This window comes from Zonotrichia leucophrys, chromosome 22 (assembly GCF_028769735.1).
Source record: "Zonotrichia leucophrys gambelii isolate GWCS_2022_RI chromosome 22, RI_Zleu_2.0, whole genome shotgun sequence".
Lineage (NCBI taxonomy): Eukaryota > Metazoa > Chordata > Aves > Passeriformes > Passerellidae > Zonotrichia > Zonotrichia leucophrys.
Genome location: NC_088191.1, coordinates 3,825,115 through 3,844,147, shown reverse-complemented (window position 1 = coordinate 3,844,147; position 19,033 = coordinate 3,825,115). Strand labels below are relative to the sequence as shown.

Here is a 19,033-nt window from a genome sequence, read left to right as displayed (position 1 = left end):
ACAAGGTGACAGCCCTGGTGGCACCGCTGCTGTGACCCCCCCTGAGTGTCCCTGCTCCATCCTGGGATCCCCCAAAAATGAGGAGCAGGATGTGGCCACCAGCACCCCCCCAAAAATCCACCAGGGAGCAGCTTCCAGCAACGATTTTATTGGAAAGAACCAAAAAAACTGGTTAGAGGGAAAAAGGAAGGGGGTTTCAACTTGGAAAAAAGCACCTAAAATAGGTGAAAACTCCAACCTTTCCCTGGGGTAACCACCTGAATCCACAAAGAATTCTCCTTGGAAAACCAGTGACTCCTCAAGGACGGGAGAACCGGCCAAACTGGAGCTTTGCTTTGTTCAACAGCAGCTTGGAAAAGCCCAGGAAAAAAAAAAAACAAAACCAAACTTTAAACCTGCGTGGAAATGCAAGAAACTGGGGGGGAAAAAAACCCTGAAATTTTTGGGATTTACATCCAGCACCCTGCATAGGGAGGAGCTGTGGGAGCAGCAGCACTTTTGGGGCTCATTAACTCAACCCAATTTACTGGGAGGGCTGGAAACCAGCAGGATATTCCTTTGGGGGGTCATCCCCATGGGGATAATTCCCAAAAAATAAAACCCCACAGCGCTGGGATGCTGCTGCAAACAAACAAAGAATAAATTAACACCAGAACAGGGAATTGAGGAAGATCCCCCTTGGCATGGGGGGGACAAACAGCAGCAGGAATTCCAGGTGCAATCCCATTTTTCCTGGCGCAATCCCGGATTTCCCGGTGCCAATCCCGGGTTCCTGGGTCCTGGCAGGTTAAAGGAAGAAGAGCTGCTCGCAGAGGTGGGCGCTGGGCTCGTGGTGCAGGACCTGGCCCACCAGGAATGCCAACTTGTGGGCGTACTTGCAGGGGGCAGGGACACGCACGGTGCCCGGCCAGTTCCAGTAGAGGTGACACAGCTTGAAGGTCAACCTGGGGACAGGGAGGGAATTGGGATTTGGGATTCCTGGAAAAGGGATGGAGGCAGGTGCAGATCCCTCCCAGAAACTGCTCCCAGCTATCCCAGAAATGGGATTTGGGATTTCCAGGAAAGGGGATGGAGCCAGTTCAAGTCCCTCCTAGAAACTGCTTCCAGCTGTCCCTGTCCTTGGGAGAATTGGGATTTGGGATTCCTGGAAAAGGGGATGGATTCAGGTTCAGATCCATCCCAGAAGGTGCTCCCTGCTGTCCCTGTCCTTGGGAGAGGGAGGGGATTGGGATTTGGGATTCAGGGAAAAGGGGATGGAGCCAGGTGCAGATCCCTGGAACAGGAAGAAATGGGATTTGGGATTCCTGGAAAAGGGATGGAGCCAGGTGCAGATCCCTCCTGGAACAGGGAGAAATGGGATTTGGAATTCAGGGAAAAGGGGATGGAGGCAGGTCCAGATCCCTCCCAGAAACTGCTCCCAGCTATCCCAGAAATGGGATTTGGGTAAAAGGGGATGGAGCCAGGTCCAGATCCCTCCTGGAACAGGAAGAAATGGGATTTGGGATTCCTGGAAAAGGGGATGGATTCAGGTCCAGATCCCTTCTGGAACCTACTTCCAGCTGTCCCTGTCCTTGGGAGAGGGAGGGAATTGGGATTTGGGATTCAGGGAAAAGGGGATGGAGCCAGGTCCAGATCCCTCCCAGAAACTGCTCCCAGCTATCCCAGAAATGGGATTTGAGATTTCCAGGAAAGGGGATGGAGCCAGGTCCAGATCCCTCCTGAATAGGGAGAAATGGGATTTGGGTAAAAGGGGATGGAGGCAGGTGCAGATCCCTCCTGGAACAGGGAGAAATGGGATTTGGGATTCCTGGAAAAGGGGATGGAGGCAGGTGCAGACCCCTCCCAGAAACTGCTCTCAGCTATCCCAGCTATCCCAGAAATTAGATTTGGGATTCCTGGAAAAGGGGATGGAGGCAGGTCCAGATCCCTCCCAGAAACTGCTCCCAGCTATCCCAGAAATGGGATTTGGGATTCCCAGCAAAGGGGATGGAGCCAGGTCCAGATCCCTTCTGGAACCTACTTCCAGCTGTCCCTGTCCTTGGGAGAGAGAGGGGATTGGGATTTGGGATTCAGGGAAAAGGGATGGAGCCAGGTGCAGATCCCTCCTGAACAGGGAGAAATGGGATTTGGGATTTGGATAAAAGGGGATGGAGGCAGGTGCAGATCCCTGGAACACGAAGAAATGGGATTTGGGATTCCTGGAAAAGGGGATGGATTCAGGTTCAGATCCCCCAGAATCTGCTCCCTGCTGTCCCTGTCCTTGGGAGAGGGAGGGGATTGGGATTTGGGATTCAGGGAAAAGGGGATGGAGCCAGGTGCAGATCCATCCCAGAAACTGCTCTCAGCTATCCCAGAAATGGGATTTGAGATTTCCAGGAAAGGGGATGGAGCCAGGTGCAGATCCCTCCTGGAACAGGGAGAATTGGGATTTGGGATTCCTGGCAATGCAAGTGGATTTGGGTTCAGATCCCTCCCAGAACCTGCTCCCAGCTCTCCCTGTCCTTGGGATGGGGAGAAATGGGATTTGGAGGGTGTCTCCCACTCCCAAGGGAGGATTTTGGGGGGCTGTAAGAATCCTGCCCAGGGGAACTGGGGGACTCTGGAATCTTGGGCAGCTGCAGAAATCCCTGCCCTTCCCTCTGGAGGGTTTTGGGGTGCTGCAGGACCTCAGAAACCCTGGGACTCTTACATTTCCCCTGGATGATTTTGAGGGTCCCCCCTCTTCCCTCTGCAATATTTTGGGGTGCTGCAGGATCTCAGGAACTCCAGGACTCCTGCCCTTTTCCCTGGATGATTTTGAGGGGTCTTTCCCCTTCTCCAGGGAGGATTTTGGGGGACTGTGGGATACTGGGGGGCACTGGAACTCCTGCCCTTTCCCCTGGATGATTTTAAAGATCTCCCCCATTGCCCAGGGAGGATTTTGGGGGTCTCTCCCACTCCCCAAAGAGGATTTTGAGGGTCTCTCCCACTCCCCAAAGTGGATTTTGGGGTGCTGCAGCATCTCAGGAACTCTGGGATTTCTGCATTTCCCCTGGATGATTTTGAGGGTCTCTCCCCTTCCCTCTGGAGGATTTTGGGGGGCTATGGAACTCCTGGCCTTTTCCCTGGAAGATTTTGAGGGTCTCTCCCATTCCCCAAAGAGGATTTTGAGGGTCTCTCCCACTCCCCAAAGAGGATTTTGAGGATCTCTCCCACTCCCCAGAGAGGATTTTGAGGGTCTCTCCCACTCCCCAGAGAGGATTTTGGGGTGCTGCACCATCTCAGGAACTCTGGGATTTCTGCATTTCCCCTGGATGATTTTGAGGGTCTCTCCCCTTCCCTCTGCAATATTTTGGGGTGCTGCAGGATCACAGGAACCCCGTGACTCCTGCTCCTTCCCCTGGATGATTTCAGGGTCTCCCCCAGTCCCCAGGCAGGATTTTGGGGTGCCAGGGCCCCCCTTTACCTCTGGAGGTGCTCGGAGCTGAGGTTGGCCGTGTTCCACATGCAGATGTAGCGCGTGGGGACGCTGCAGCCCTGCCGCGAGTGATGGGCCAGCAGGAAGAAATCCTCCCTGCAAAGGCCAAAAAAACCCCAAATTTCTTTTTGTTCCACCCCAAAACGAGGATTTTGGCACCTCAGGGTGCTCTGAAGCCCAGACTGAGCTGTTTTTTACACCTCAGAATGGTGATTTTGAACCACAAGGGTTTATTTTCTGCGCTCCACAGGAATTTTTTTTGCACCCTTGGATTGTTTTTTTGCCACCTTTTTCTTCCACTCTGGTTATTTTTTAATGCAAAATAAAAATTTTAAACCATTTATAACCATTATTTTTGCACTCAAGATGTTTTTATAGCCAGAGTGCCTCAATGTGTAAAAACAATAAGTGATAAAACACCTTCTGGTATTTTTCCAACCATTTTCTTGCAAACTGGGGGGGGGCTTTTACACACCATTTACACCTTGGGCTTGATTTTTCCCAACACCTTGGGCTGGATTTTTCCCAACACCTTGGACTATTTTTACAATTTGTCACCCTAGGAATTTTTTTGCACCTTGGGCTATTTTTACAACCATTTTTTTTGCACCTTGGGGGTGCTTTTAAAGCCATTTTTTTATGCCGAGGGTGGATTTTTTCCCACTCTGGGGCATTTTCATCTCCGTTTTTTTTACACCCAGGGTAATTTTTCCCCCTGGGGGTGCTTTTTACCCCTCCCCAGGGTGTTTTTTACCCCTCCCCAGGGTGTTTTTTACCCCTCCCCAGGGTGTTTTTACCCCTCCCCAGGGTGTTTTTTACCCCTCCCCAGGGTGTTTTTTACCCCTCCCCAGGGTGTTTTTTACCCCAGCCCCAGCTGTGCCTCTCACCTGCCCGAGCTGGTGACGCCGTGGTCGATGACGGTGCCCAGGGGAGGGGACACAAACTCCTCTCCTGTCAGGCAGTAGAAGTTTGTGCTCAGCTGCTTCTGCACCACCACGACCACGAGGCTGGGCTGGTAATTTTGGAAGGTGTGGAAGCTCTTCTGGAGCTGGGGCACCTCGTACTTGAGCACAGTGTCCAGCTGAGGGTCGGACACCCCATCCCGGTACACCACGATCTTCATGGGCAGGGAATGGTTCAGCTGGGGGGGGAAAAAATGGGTAAAATCAGCTCATTTTTACCTCCCTGCCATGCACAGGGTTAGCTGAGGGAAGTGGGGAAATATTCCCTGGTCAGGAGAATATTTGGGTGTTGGGATGGAGCTGGGAATTGAATGAGTCCCCACAGAAATGCAGCTCGGGGTGGGTTTGGGGATGTGTTTGAATTATCACGGAATTCCAGAATTATTTAGGTGGGAAGGAGCCTTAAAATCAGCTCATTCCACTCCCTGCCATGGGCTGGACACCTCCCAGTATCCCAGGGTGCTCCAGGCTGGCCTTGGACACTTCCAGGGATGGGGCAGCCACAGCTGCTCTGGGAATTCCATTGAGCCAGGAATTCCTTCCCCATCTCCCATCCCTCCTGCCCAGCACATTCCCAGTGTCCAGGGCTGTTCCTGCAGCATCCACAGAGAGACTGGGAAATAAAATCAAAGAATCCTGGAGTGGTTTGGGCTGGAAGGGACCTTAAACCCCATCCCATCCCATCCCATCCCATCCCATCCCATCCCATCCCATCCCATCCCATCCCATCCCATCCCATCCCATCCCATCCCATCCCATCCCATCCCATCCCATCCCATCCCATCCCATCCCATCCCTGCCATGGCAGGGGCACCTTCCACCATCCCAGGGTGCTCCAAGCTGGCCTTGGGCACTGCCAGGGATCCAGGGGCAGCCACAGCTTCTCTGGGAATTCCATTGAGCCAGGAATTCCCAATATCCCAATTCCCAATATCCCACCCATCCCTGCCCTCTGGAAGCCATTCCCTGTCCATCCAGGCCCTCCTGCCCAGCACATTCCCAGTGTCCAGGGCTGTTCCTGCAGCATCCACAGAGGGATGGGGAAATCAAATCAAAGAATCCTGGAATGGTTTGGGCTGGAAGGGACCTTAAAGCCCATCCAGTGCCATCTGTGCCATCCCAGGTTGCTCCAGCCTGGCCTTGGGCACTTCCAGGGATAGCCACAGTTTCTCTGGGAATTCCATTGAGCCAGGAATTCCCAATTCCCAATATCCCACCCATCCCTGCCCTCTGGAAGCCATTCCCTGTCCCTCCAGGCCCTCCTCCCAGCACATTCCCAGTGTCCAGGGCTGTTCCTGCAGCATCCACAGAAAAATGGGGAAATAAAATCAAACAATCTTGGAGTGGTTTGGGCTGGAAGGGAGCTTAAATCCCACCCAGTGCCACCTGTGCCATCCCAGGGAACCTTCCACCAGCCCAGGTTGCTTGGACACTTGCAGGGATGAGGTTTCTCTGGTAAAATCCCAAGAGCAGGGATTCTCCCTGGCCCTTGCCCTGTCCCAGGCTGCTTTTCTCACGCTGGGGACAAGGGACAGCCCCTGGAGCAGGAACGTGGCACTTCCCCCTGAGCACGGCCCCAGATAAGGATGAGCTGTCCCAGTTCACAGCCAGTCCAAAGGCTGCAGGCAGGTTTGCTCCCCTGCACATCCCCAGGCTGCAATTTTGGGAGGTTTTCCCTTGGTTTTGGGGGAATTTGGAGCCACAGCAGGGTGGTTTGGGGCAGCCTCACCTCGTAGAATCGTTTGAGGGCTTGGGAGAGGCAGAGCCGGAGGCTGTCGGCGATTTCCTGGTGGGGCATCTGGAAAACCACCCTGGAGTACCACTTGGTGAGGATGCTGGGAGGGATGGAAGGGCAGTGAGCAGCCTGGAGGAGCCCCCCCAGCAGCAGGCAAAGCCCACTGAGCTCTGAGCAACCCCAAAGCAGCCCTGGGGCAGCCCTGGCTGAGCTCTTGGGGACAGCAGCACCCTCAGCCCCTTCCCAGGCAAGGAAAGGAGATTTGGGGGTGGCAAATCCCAAAATTGCCAGGGCAGGGAAGGAAAATCATTCTCAGGGAGCCACGTACTGGTTCATGCTGGCCACGAAGCCGATGACAGAGCGCATGCCGTGGCTCCTGCTGTGGTGGATGTCCATGCCCACCACCATCAGCTGCTTCTGGAGAGGGGAACAGAGGTGGGATTTAGGGATAATGGCCATGGCCACCACTGTGAAATCCTTCTGGATGGGGGAACAGAGGTGGGATTTAGGGATAATGGCCATGGCCACCACCATCAGCTGCTTCTGGAAAGGGGAGGATAGGTGGGATTTAGGGATAATGGCCATCAGGAAGAAGATGGGATTTAGGGATAATGGCCATGGCCACCACTGTGAAATCCTTCTGGAGAAGGGAAGAAGATGGGATTTAGGGATAATGGAACAGGGAAAGGCAGGTGGGATTTAGGGACAATGTTCATGCCCACAACTGTGAACTGCTTCTGGAGAGGGGAAGAAGATGGGATTTAGGGACAATGTCCATGCCCATGACCATCAGCTGCTTCTGGAGGGGGGAACAGAGGTGGGATTTAGGGATAATGGCCATGGCCACAACTGTGAAATCCTTCTGGATGGGGGAAAAGAGGTGGGATTTAGGGATAATGGAACAGGGAAAGGCAGGTGGGATTTAGGGATAATGGCCAAAAGGAAGAAGATGGGATTTATGGATAATGGCCATGCCCATGACCATCAGCTGCTTCTGGAGAGGGGAACAGAGGTGGGATTTAGGGACAATGGCCATGGCCACAACCATCTGGAGAGGGGAGAGGTTCTGGAGAGGGGAACAAAGACAGGATTTAGGGATAATGGAGCAGGGAAAGGCAGCTGGCATTTAGGGATCATGTCCATGACCATCAGCTGCTTCTGGAAAGGGGAGGATAGGTGGGATTTAGGGATAATGGCTATGCCCACAACTGTGAACTCCTTCTGGAGAAGGGAAGAAGATGGGACTTAGGGATAATGGCCATGGCCACAACCATCAGCTGCTTCTGGAGGGGGGAACAGAGGTGGGATTTAGGGATAATGGAGCAGGGAAAGGGAGGTGGGATTTAGGGATCATGTCCACAACCATCAGCTGCTTCTGGAAAGGGGAGGATAGGTGGGATTTAGGGATAATGGAACAGGGAAAGGCAGGTGGGATTTAGGGATAATGGGCAAAAGGAAGAAGATGGGATTTAGGGACAATGTCCATGCCCACCACCACCAGCTGCTTCTGGAGAGGGCAACAGAGGTGGGATTTAGGGATAACAGCCATGGCCACCACTGTGAAATCCTTCTGGAGAAGGGAAGAAGATGGGATTTAGGGATAAAGGAGCAGGGAAAGGCAGCTGGGATTTAGGGATAATGCCCATGCCCACAACTGTGAACTGCTTCTGGAAAGGGGAAGAAGATGGGACTTAGGGATAATAGCCATGGCCACAACCATCAACTGCTTCTGGAGGGGGGAAGAAGATGGGATTTAGGGATAATGGCCATGCCAACAACCACCAGCTGGTTATGGAAAGGGGAATAGAGATTGGATTTAGGGATAAAGGAGGCGGGAAAGGCAGCTGGGATTTAGGGATAATGCCCATGATCACCAGCTGCTTCTGGAAAGGGGAGGATAGGTGGGATTTAGGGATAATGGCCATGGCCACCACTGTGAAATCCTTCTGGATGGGGGAACAGAGGTGGGATTTAGGGATAAAGGAGGCGGGAAAGGCAGCTGGGATTTAGGGGCAATGTCCATGCCAACAAAAGGCAGCTGGGATTTAGGGATAATGCCCATGCCCACAACCCTCAGCTGCTTCTGGAAGGGGGAAAATCAGCCAGGTGGCATTTAGGGATAAATCAGGCACCTCCAAGCTTGGACCCCTCCAGCTCCAAGGGACTCATGAGCACCCAAGAGAAGCCAACCCTGATTCATCCAGCCCATGCCAACAACAATCCAAACAACCCAACCCAACCCCTCCAGAGCATCCAGGCCTCCTGCCAGGGTGTTCCTGCCTTACCAGTGGGATATCAACCCCCCAGAGCTGCCCGCCCAGCTTGCAGTTGATCTGCAGCAGAACTTTCTGCACCACGCTCCTGATCTTGCCAGGGTGGCCCATGAGGGACTGGGCATTGATGACCTGCGGAGAGGGAAAGCTCAGGGAAAAGGGAGGCTGGAGAGAGCCAGGGATTGCCAGGGATGGGGAGTGCCAGCCCACCTGGGAGGGCACAGGGCTCTGCACACAGCAAAGCTTCTTGATGGCCCCGTAGACGTCGTCCCTGCCACCAGGGATGATGCACAGGAGCAGCTGCACCTTGTCCTGAGGGGGAATCGTGGAATTGTTCACGTTGGAAAAGCTCTCCTGGAGCACTGAGCCAAAGCCGAGGTCACCAACAAGCCACGTCCCCAAGGGCCACATGCACAGCTCCAGGGATGGGGATCCACTGCCCCCCTGGGTTACATCCATCCTGGATTTATCCCCCTTTCCATGAAAGGAAATTTAACCCTTTTTCCTGTATTTAACCCCTCTTTCCATAAAAGGAAATTTAACCCTTTTTCTGTATTTACCTCCCTTTCCATCAAAGGAAATTTAACCACTTTTCCTGTATTTATCCCCCATTTCCATGAAAGGAAATTTAACCACTTTTCCTGTATTTAACACCCCTATCCATGAAAGGAAATTTAACCCCATTTCCATGAAACGAAATTTAACCCTTTTTTCTGTATTTAACCCCCCTTTTCACGAAAGGAAATTTAACCACTTTTCCTGTATTTATCCCTCTTTCCATGAAAGGAAATTTAACTCTTTTTCCTGTATTTATCCCTCTTTCCATGAAAGGAAATTTAACACTTTTCCTGTATTTATCCCCCTTTTCCATGAAAGGAAATTTAACCCTTTTTCCTGGATTTATCCCCCTTTCCAGGAAAGGAAATTTAACCCTTTTTCCTGTATTTAACCCCTCTTTCCATCAAAAAATTCCTCCTGGTGTCCAACCTGAGCAGCTCCCCTGGGGCTGTTCCCTCTCGTCCTGTCCTTTGTTCCCAACCCCACCTGACTTCACACTCCTGTCATGGATTTTTAGGGAAAATAAAGCCCCCAAGCTTCTTCTTCTGCGAGCTGAGCTCCTCCAGTGCTTCCCAAAGATCCCACAGGGCTGTCCCTGCTCCTCACCTGGTTCCCCAAGGAGCTCTGGATGCTCTGGGCTCCCATCCCACCTTCCCAAAGATCTCCTGCTCCTCACCTGGCTTCCCAAGGACCTCTAGATGATCTAAGCTCCCATCCCACCTTCCCAAAGATCCCCAGGGCTGTCCCTGCTCCTCACCTGGCTTCCCAAAGAATTCTGGATGGTCTAGACTCCCATCCCACCTTCTGAGTAATCCCCAAGGATGTCCCTGCTCCTCACCTGTCTCCTCAAGGAGCTCTGCATGCTCTAGGTTCCCATCCCACCTTCCCAAAGATCTTCTTTCTCCTCATTTGGCTTCCTAAAGAGCTCTGAATGATCTGGGCTCCCATCCACACCTCCCAAAGATCTCCCTGCTCCTCACCTGGCTGCCCAAGGAGCTCTGGATGGTCTGGGCTCCCATCCCACCTTCCCAAAGATCTCCCTGCTGCTCACTTGGCTTCCCAAGGACCTCTAGATGGTCTAAGCTCCCATCTAACCCTCCCAAAGATCCCACAGGGCTGTCCCTGCTCCTCACCTGGTTCCCCAAGGAGCTCTGGATGGCCCTGACATGGGCTCCCACCCCACCTTCTCAATGATCTCTACTTCTCACCTGGCTCCCCAAGATGCTCTAGATGATCTAAGCTCCCATCCCACCCTCCCAAAGATCTCCCTGCTCCTCACCTGGCTTCCTGAGGAGCTCTGGATGATCTAAGCTCCCATCCCATCCTCCCAAAGGTCCCCCAAAGATCTCCCTGCTCCTCATTTGGCTTCCTAAAGAGCTCTGGATGGTCTGGGCTCCCATCCCACCTTCACAAATATCCCCCAGAGGATCCTGTGGCTGCTCCTTGTGGCTTTCTAAGGAGCTCTGGATGCTCTGGGCTCCCATCCCACCCTCCCAAAGATCTCCCTGCTCCTCACCTGGCTGCCCAGGGAGCTCTGGATGATCTAAGCTCCCATCCCATCCTCTCAAAGGTCCCCCAAAGATCTCCCTGCTCCTCATTTGGCTTCCTAAAGAGCTCTGGATGCTCTAGACTCCCATGCCACCCTCCCAAAGATCTCCTGCTCCTCACCTGGCTCACCAAGGAGCTCTGGATGGCCCTGACATGGGCTCCCATGGCACCTTCTCAATGATCCCCACTCCTCACCTGGCTCCCCAAGATGCTCTAGATGATCTAAGCTCCCATCCCACCTTCCCAAAAATCCCCCAGGGGATCCTGTGGCTGCTCCTTGTGGCTTTCCAAGGAGCTCTGGATGGTCTGGGCTCCCATCCCACCTTCCCAAAGATCTCCTTTGTCCTCATTTGGCTTCCCAAGGAGCTCTGGATGGTCTGGGCTCCCATCCCACCTTCTCAGTAATCCCCAAGGATGTCCCTGCTCCTCACCTGTCTCCCCAAGGAGCTCTGGATGCTCTGGGCTCCCATCCCACCTTCCCAAAGATCCCCAGGGATGTTCCTGCTCCTCACCTGGCTTCCCAAAGAGCTCTGGATGGCCCTGACATGGGCTCCCATGGCACCTTCTCAATGATCCCCACTCCTCACCTGGCTCCCCAAGATGCTCTAGATGATCTAAGCTCCCATCCCACCTTCCCAAAGATCTCCCTGCTCCTCACCTGGCTGCCCAAAGAGCTCTGGGTGATCTAAGCTCCCATCCCATCCTCCCAAAGGTCCCCCAAAGATCTCCCTGCTCCTCATTTGGCTTCCTAAAGAGCTCTGGATGGTCTGGGCTCCCATCCCACCTTCACAAAAATGTCCCTGCTCCTCACCTGGTTCCCCAAGGAGCTCTGGATGGCCCTGACTTGGGCTCCCATGTCACCATCTCAATGATCTCCACTCCTCACCTGGCTTCCCAAAGAGCTCTGGATGCTCTAGACTCCCATCCCACCTTCCCAAAGATCTTCTTTCTCCTCATTTGGCTTCCTAAAGAGCTCTGAATGGTCTAGACTCCCATCCCACCTTCCCAAAAATCCCCCAGAGGATCCTGTGGCTGCTCCTTGTGCTTCCCAAAGAGCTCTGGATGCTCTAGGCTCCCATCCCACCCTCCCAAAGATCTCCCTGCTCCTCACCTGGCTTCCTGAGGAGCTCTGGGTGATCTAAGCTCCCATCCCATCCTCCCAAAGGTCCCCCAAAGATCTCCCTGCTCCTCATTTGGCTTCCTAAAGAGCTCTGGATGGTCTGGGCTCCCATCCCACCTTCACAAAAATGTCCCTGCTCCTCACCTACATGCCCAAGAGCTCTGGATGGCCTGACTTGGGCTCCCACCCCACCTTCTCAAATCCCCACTCCTCACCTGGCTTCCTGAGGAGCTCTGGATGGTCTGGGCTCCCATCCCACCTTCCCAAAGATCTCCTGCTCCTCACCTGGCTGCCCAGGGAGCTCTGGATGGCCCTCACGTAGGTCTCGATGCGATCATCGCGCAGCTCCTGCACCGAGGGCTGCCCCACCTGCATCCCCATGGCCCCACAGCTGCTCCTCATGGACGCCAGCAGGTCCTTGGCCAGGTGCTGGAGCCTCTTGGGATAGATCAGGAGCCAGGAATTGATGGAGATCTGGGAGAAAAGGCAGCACAGGCCGTGGTTTGGGGGTGTTTCTGCAACCCAATCCATGCAGTTCTTGTTTGGGAGAGGAGGAACCCACCAAGCACAGAGGGGAATTTGGGAGAGGAAAAGTGGGCCCAGAGGAACCTGGAACACAGAGGGGAGTTTGGGAGAGGGAATTTGGGCCTGAGGAACCTGGAGCACAGAGGGGAATATGGGAAAGTGGGACAAGAGAAATCTGCAGCACAAAGGGGAATTTGGGAGAGGGAAATTTGGGAGAGGGAAATTTGGGAGAGGGAATTTGGGCCTGAGGAACCTGCAGCACAGAGGGGAATTTTTGGAGAGGAAAAGTGGGCTTAGAAGAACCTGGAGCACAGCAGGGAGTTTGGGAGAGGGAAATTTGGGAGAGGGAGTTTTGGCCAAGAGAAACTTGCAGCACAAAGGGGAATTTGGCCCAAGAGAAATCTGAGTACAGAAGGGAATCTGGAAAAGGGAATGTGGCCCAAGAGAAATCTGGAGCACAGAGGGGAATTTGGGAGAGGAAAAGTGACCCAAGAGGAACCTGCAGCACAGAGGGGAATCTGGAAAAGGGAATTTGGGCCAAGAGGAACCTGCAGCACAAAGGGGAATTTGGGATAGGGAAAGTAGCCTAAGAGAAATCTGGAGCACAGAGGGGAATTTGGGAGAGGGAAATCTGGGAGAGGGAATTTTGGCCAAGAGGAACCTGAAGCACAAAGGGGAATTTGGGAAAGCAGCCTAAGAGAAATCTGGAGCACAGAGGGGAATCTGGAAAAGGGAATTTTGGCCAAGAGGAACCTGCAGCATAGAGGGGAATCTGGAAAAGGGAATTTGGTTCAAGAGAAATCTGCAGCACAAAGGGGAATTTGGGAGAGGGAATTTGGCCCAAGAGAAATCTGCAGCACAAAGGGGAATTTGGGAGAGGGAATTTTGGCCTAGAGGAACCTGCAGCACAAAGGGGAATTTGGGATAGGGAAATTTGGGAGAGGGAATTTTGGCCTAGAGGAACCTGCAGCACAAAGGGGAATTTGGGATAGGGAAAGCAGCCTAAGAGAAATCTGGAGCACAGAGGGGAATTTGGGAAAGTGGCCCAAGAGAAATTTGGACTGAATTGCAGCCAATTCCTGCATGTGAAAAGCTCCCTCCACCCTGGGACGAGGTGGGAAAGCAGACACCACAGCCACGTACCTCCACCTCCTTGGGAAAAACAGGCTGGAGCGCAAATCCAACACAAACAAGGGAAGGGCTTGTGCTGGAAGGGGCTCAGCGCTCAGGAAAACCCAGCCCAGCTGCGCCCAGCAGGGCAGGCTCTGCTCACCACGGCGATGGGCACCTCCTTCGTCACCTCGCGGTGCCAGCCCAGCTCCTCGGCGGGAAGGAAGGAGCGGTGCCGGAGGTTGATGCGCTCGGCGGGCAGGACGTGACCCTGGGTCTGGGCAGAGCGGGAATCTGCGGAGCTGCCTCCTCTGCCTGGGGGCCAGGGGAAGGCCAGGAGCCCCGGAGCCCTTACCCTGTAGATGTCGGTGTCCAGCACCAGCCCCCAGCGCTGCAGCTCCCGGGAAGCGTCCGGCGTGTCGCGGATGCGGCGCAGGAGGCCGGTGAGGCGCTGGTAGTGCTGCTGGGGACTCTGCACCATCTCCCACATCACCTCCTGCACCAGCAACGCCCACAGCTCAGGGAGGGCTCCCCACAAACCCTGGGCAAAGCTGGGAGCAGGGCAGGGGTCCCCCCAAACCCCGGGCAGGGGTCCCCACAAACCCTGGGCAGGGCTCCCCACAAACCCTGGGCAAAGCTGGGGTTCCCCCAAACCCTGGGCAAAGCTGGGAGCAGGGCAGGGGTCCCCACAAACCCCAAGCAAAGCAGGGAGCAGGGCAGGGGTCCCCCCCAAACCCAGGGCAGGGGTCCCCACAAACCCTGGGCAAAGCTGGGGTTCCCCCAAACCCTGGGCAAAGCTGGGAGCAGGGCAGGGGTCCCCACAAACCCTGGGCAAAGCAGGGAGCAGGGCAGGGGTCCCCCCAAACCCTGGGCAAAGCTGGGAGCAGGGCAGGGGTCCCCCCAAACCCTGGGCAAAGCTGGGAGGGAGCAGGGCAGGGGTCCCCACAAACCCTGGGCAAAGCTGGGAGCAGGGCAGGGGTCCCCACAAACCCTGGGCAAAGCTGGGAGCAGGGCAGGGGTCCCCCCAAACCCTGGGCAAAGCTGGGAGCAGGGCAGGGGTCCCCACAAACCCTGGGCAAAGCTGGGGTTCCCCCAAACCCTGGGCAAAGCTGGGAGCAGGGCAGGGGTCCCCACAAACCCTGGGCAGGGGTCCCCCCCAAACCCTGGGCAAAGCTGGGAGCAGGGCAGGGGTCCCCACAAACCCTGAGCAAAGCTGGGAGCAGGGCAGGGGTCCCCCCAAACCCCGGGCAAAGCTGGGAGCAGGGCAGGGGTCCCCCCAAACCCTGGGCAAAGCTGGGAGCAGGGCAGGGGTCCCCCCAAACCCTGGGCAAAGCTGGGAGCAGGGCAGGGGTTCCCACAAACCCCAAGCAAAGCTGGGAGCAGGGCAGGGGTCCCCCCAAACCCTGGGCAAAGCTGGGAGCAGGGCAGGGGTCCCCCCCAAACCCTGGGCAAAGCTGGGGTTCCCCCAAACCCTGGGCAAAGCTGGGAGCAGGGCAGGGGTCCCCCCAAACCCCGGGCAAAGCAGGGAGCAGGGCAGGGGTCCCCCCAAACCCTGGGCAAAGCTGGGAGCAGGGCAGGGGTTCCCCCAAACCCCGGGCAAAGCTGGGAGCAGGGCACAAGACAGGATCTGACCTTCAGCATGCGACTGTTCTTGCGCAGGTCGGAGAGGCCGGTGAGGAAGGTGAGCTCTGGCACGAGCAGCACCATCTTCAGCTGGCACTGCAGGGAGGGACAGGCACTGTCAGCGTTCCAGGGGCTGGGAATTCCTGCTCTCCCCAGGGGCTGGAGGAGCCCAGAGCAGCCCATGGAGGAGCCCAGAGCAGCCCATGGAGTTCTCTGGGCTGGAGGAGCCTGTGGATCTCTCTGGGCTGGAAGAGCTCAGAGCAGCCCATGGATCTCTCTGGGCTGGAGGAATCTGTGGATCTCTCTGGGCTGGAGGAGCTCAGAGCAGCCCATGGAGGAGCCCAGAGCAGCCCATGGATCTCTCTGGGCTGGAGGAATCTGTGGATCTCTCTGGGCTGGAGGAGCCCAGAGCAGCCCATGGAGGAGCTCAGAGCCGCTCATGGAGGAGCTCAGAGCAGTCCATGGAGGAGCTCAGAGCAGTCCATGGAGTTCTCTGGGCTGGAGGAGCCCAGAGCAGCCCATGGGGGAGCCCAGAGCAGCCCATGGATCTCTCTGGGCTGGAGGAGCCCGTGGATCTCTCTGGGCTGGAGGAGCCCAGAGCAGCCCATGGAGGAGCCCAGAGCAGCCCATGGAGTTCTCTGGGCTGGAGGAGCCTGTGGATCTCTCTGGGCTGAAGGAGCCCAGAGCAGCCCATGGAGGAGCCCAGAGCAGCCCATGGAGGAGCCCAGAGCAGCCCATGGAGGAGCCCAGAGCAGCCCATGGAGGAGCTCAGAGCAGCCCATGGGGGAGCCCAGAGCAGCCCATGGGGGAGCTCAGAGCAGCCCATGGGTCTCTCTGGGCTGGAGGAACCCGTAGATCTCTCTGGGCTGGAGAATCCCAGAGCAGCCCATGGATCTCTCTGGGCTGGAGGAACCCGTAGATCTCTCTGGGCTGGACGAGCTCAGAGCAGCCCATGGATCTCTGTGCCTGGCTCACCCTCCCCTCTGGTGTCTGCTTCTCCTTGGGCTTGTGGACGAGCAGGGGCTGGTCCAGTTCCCTGATGGTGATCCCGTGGGTCTTGCTGGAAAAACAGCATGGTCACACAAGCCTGGAATTCCACTTTGGAACGGAAACCCAAACCCCCACCGTGGGCAGCAAAACCTCCCTGCTCCCACTGCCCCACCTCAGAGCAGCCCCTGCCCGTTCCCAGGGATGATCCAGCAGCTCTCTCACCTGTAGTACTCCACAAAGCTGATCTCCTGCCCGCTGGCCAGCGTGAAGGTGTCCTTGGGGGTCTTGTCCCAGTCGATGTCGTCCACGCGGTAGGTGCGGTTGTTGTAGCGAGTCATGACCACGCTCCCCACCAGCTGCTTGGTGCACTCGTCCTGGAACGTCCTCTGGTTCTGCGAGTGGATGGTTTGCCTGGGAAAAGAGGAGAGGTACGGAATGCTCCCCCCTGTGCCATCCCAAAACTCAAACAGCAGCTCTGTGCCCAGAGCTCGGCGGGTTTCGTTGCTCTCTCACATCACGCTCAGCACGGACTCGCTGCGGATGATCTTGTGGATGCCGTCCACCATGAGGAAGAGCCCCCCGTCCTTCCTCCGGATGCTGACGGCGTATCCTGGCCAGATGTGGAGGCTGTGCCCACAGGGAAACAGGCCTGGCTTAGCCCAGGGCAGCCAAGGAACCCCCCAAACTCAGGGATTCATTTCCCAGCTCCCAACTTCTCAGCACAGCCAAAGTCAGGCTGACCTGGGAACACGTCCCGGTTTCCAGGGAAACAGGGATGACTCGGTGCCAGCACCCACCTGTATTTCTGTAGGGTGGTGGCCTGGGCAGGCTCAAAGAAATGTCTCCCAACCAAGCTCATGTTTAAGATTTTCATCACCCTAAGGAAGGAAAAGCAGGAAAAGCAGGGCTGGATGAGGATTGACAGGAAGGAGGAGGAAGGGGCTCTCCTCCCTGAGCTCAGGGAGGGTCTCTCTGGTCTCTCACCTGCGGAACACCACGTTGTAAAAGGGGGTGCAGAGATCCGAGCTGGGCTCCAGGATTTTGGTCATCTGGATGTTGATGATGATCTCCTCCCCGTCGCTGCTGTTCTGAGCCTTCAGGCTGACCTTTGGCAGGGCCACAGAGGGTTCTCCCACCCAAAACAGGGGCACGCCCGTACCCCCAAACCGGGGGAGACCCCCTTACCCCTTACCTTGGGGATCTGGATGGGCAGGAAGAGGATGGAGCCATCGAAGGCCATCACGTCGCCGGTCACGGCGTGCTGCTCCTTCAGTATGGCAAAGCGGGCAGCCTTGCACTCCACCTCGGGGCTGGGGGCACACAGGGCCTTTTCTCCCTCCTCTGCCCACCCAGACCTCGCTCAGCCCCCCAAAAATCCCCCCTGAAAGCAAAAACCCAGAGCCCTTCATTGTCCCGGGGCCGCTCCACCTCACGGCAGCGTGGACAGCGGGAGGGACACAGAGGGCTCTGCATGGGGACACCGCAGTCTGAGGGGCTGGGGGGGACCCTCGAGGGGCTGTGGGGGACCCCGGCCCCCCATTATCACCTGAAGGTCACGTGGTACTGGTAGACAGCTTCGTTCTGGCAGTGGATCTTCACAAAGTTCAGCCCCAGGGGGATGGTGGCTCCCTTGGCCACCGCCTTGGTCCCCAGGGCCCTGCGAGGGACAGGGGGTCAGCAGCGACCCAGCAGCACCTGCACCCCAAAACGCGGGGCTGGGGACGCCACTCACGGCCTGGCAGCAGCTGGGGGGGTCTCCGGGGTGGGCACGGGCGTCGGGCAGGGCTGGGGGCTGGGTGGGCACGGGGCGGGCACGGCGGGCAAGGCTCGTCCAGGCGGGGTGGGCAGCGCGTCCCCTCTGCCTTTCCACAGGATCCTGCGTCCCCAGGGGGGGCTGCGGTGAGCCCTGGCACACCCTGGGGACACACTGGGGGTGGCCTGGCTGCAAACCCCCAGCGACGACCGCGACCCCCCGAAATCCCCCCATTCCTCCTGCCCCACAGCAGCCTGGGGGCTCCAACAGCCGAGTTCGGGGATAAAGGGATGGGAGGAACAGGGGAGATGGGGAAAGCAGAGGGAATAAGGGAATAGGGCGGATTTATGGGGCAGGGGGAGACAGAGGGGACGGAGGGGGAGAAGGAATGGGGGTAGAACAAAGAAGGGGACAGGAGGGACAGGAAAGACGGAGGGGAACAGGAAGGATAAGACAGGAAAGATACAGGGGGACACAGGAGGGCCCAGAGGAGGGCGGGCACTGAGGGTTTGGGGGTTCAGGGCTGTGGCGGACTCACTGCCCACGCGTGGGGAGCGCCGCCAGCGCTGCCCCCTTGTCCTTCTCCTCCTCCTTCTGCCGCTGCACGGGGCCGGGCGGAGCCGCTGCCTTCGCATCGCCAGAGCCGCCCCGGCCTGCGGGAGCAGGGCCACCGTGAGCGGCACAGCGGGGCCCACCGGGCCCCCCGCACCACCGGCACCTACCGAGGGGCCGCTCCAGAGGCCGGTCCTCCAGGCCCAGCCCGCGGAACAGCGCGGGGAACGGCGAGGCCGCGGCTCGGGGCTGGGCGGGGCCGGGCGAGGGCAGGCGAGGGGAGAAGTCGGCGAGGCCGCGGAGCCCCCTGGCCATGGGCACGGCGGGTCCAGGCCCGGGCCCGGGCCCGGGCCGGGGCGGGCGGAAGGGCCGCGGCGGGCGGAAGGGCCGCAGCGGGTCCATGGCCGCCCCGTCGAAGCGCGCCCGCCGCCGCGGCCACGCCGCCGCCGCCGCCCCGAGCGCACGCGCGGCCCCGCCCACGAGCGGACGCGGCGCTGATTGGGCGGCGCTGAGGACACGCCCACAACGCCGCGCGCCCGGGCGGAGGGAAGCGCGCGAGGAAAGGGCGGGGGTGGGAAAGGGGGCGTGGTCACACGGAGAGTGGGCGGGGTTATGCGAAATAGGGCGCGGGCATGACAGGAGGAAAGGAAAGTGCGATGGGGGGGGATAATATGGGATTGGGGAGTAAAATGGGACGGCCAGGAGAGGGTTAAGGTGGAATTCGGGGGCTAGAATGGGATGGGCAGGAAAGGGGTAAGGTGGAATCGGGGGGGTAAAATAGCATGGGATGGGCAGGAGAGAGTTACGATGGAATTTGGGGGTAAAAT

The 19,033-nt window shown here is 57.1% G+C and overlaps 1 protein-coding gene across 2 annotated transcripts; it reads right to left on the bottom strand.

The window, feature by feature from the left end:
* Positions 1-134: 134 nt before the first annotated feature.
* Positions 135-18,622, bottom strand: PIWIL2 (piwi like RNA-mediated gene silencing 2). Of its 2 annotated transcripts, XM_064731261.1 has the most exons (21): positions 18,377-18,622; positions 18,193-18,307; positions 17,634-17,777; positions 17,448-17,558; positions 17,094-17,211; positions 16,886-17,007; positions 16,699-16,779; positions 16,415-16,528; positions 16,124-16,312; positions 15,887-15,971; positions 14,921-15,007; positions 13,644-13,784; positions 13,452-13,565; positions 11,939-12,127; positions 8,638-8,739; positions 8,440-8,559; positions 6,483-6,571; positions 6,149-6,254; positions 4,345-4,598; positions 3,446-3,553; positions 135-944 (listed from the first exon to the last, which is right to left on the bottom strand). In XM_064731261.1, exons 1-21 carry the CDS (start codon positions 18,606-18,608, stop codon positions 788-790), a joined length of 2,778 nt encoding a protein of 925 aa, XP_064587331.1. In that variant the 5' UTR covers positions 18,609-18,622; the 3' UTR covers positions 135-787. The 2 variants fall into 2 exon arrangements, with proteins under 2 accessions (XP_064587331.1, XP_064587332.1); XM_064731262.1 differs by lacking the exon at positions 13,452-13,565.
* Positions 18,623-19,033: the final 411 nt, after the last annotated feature.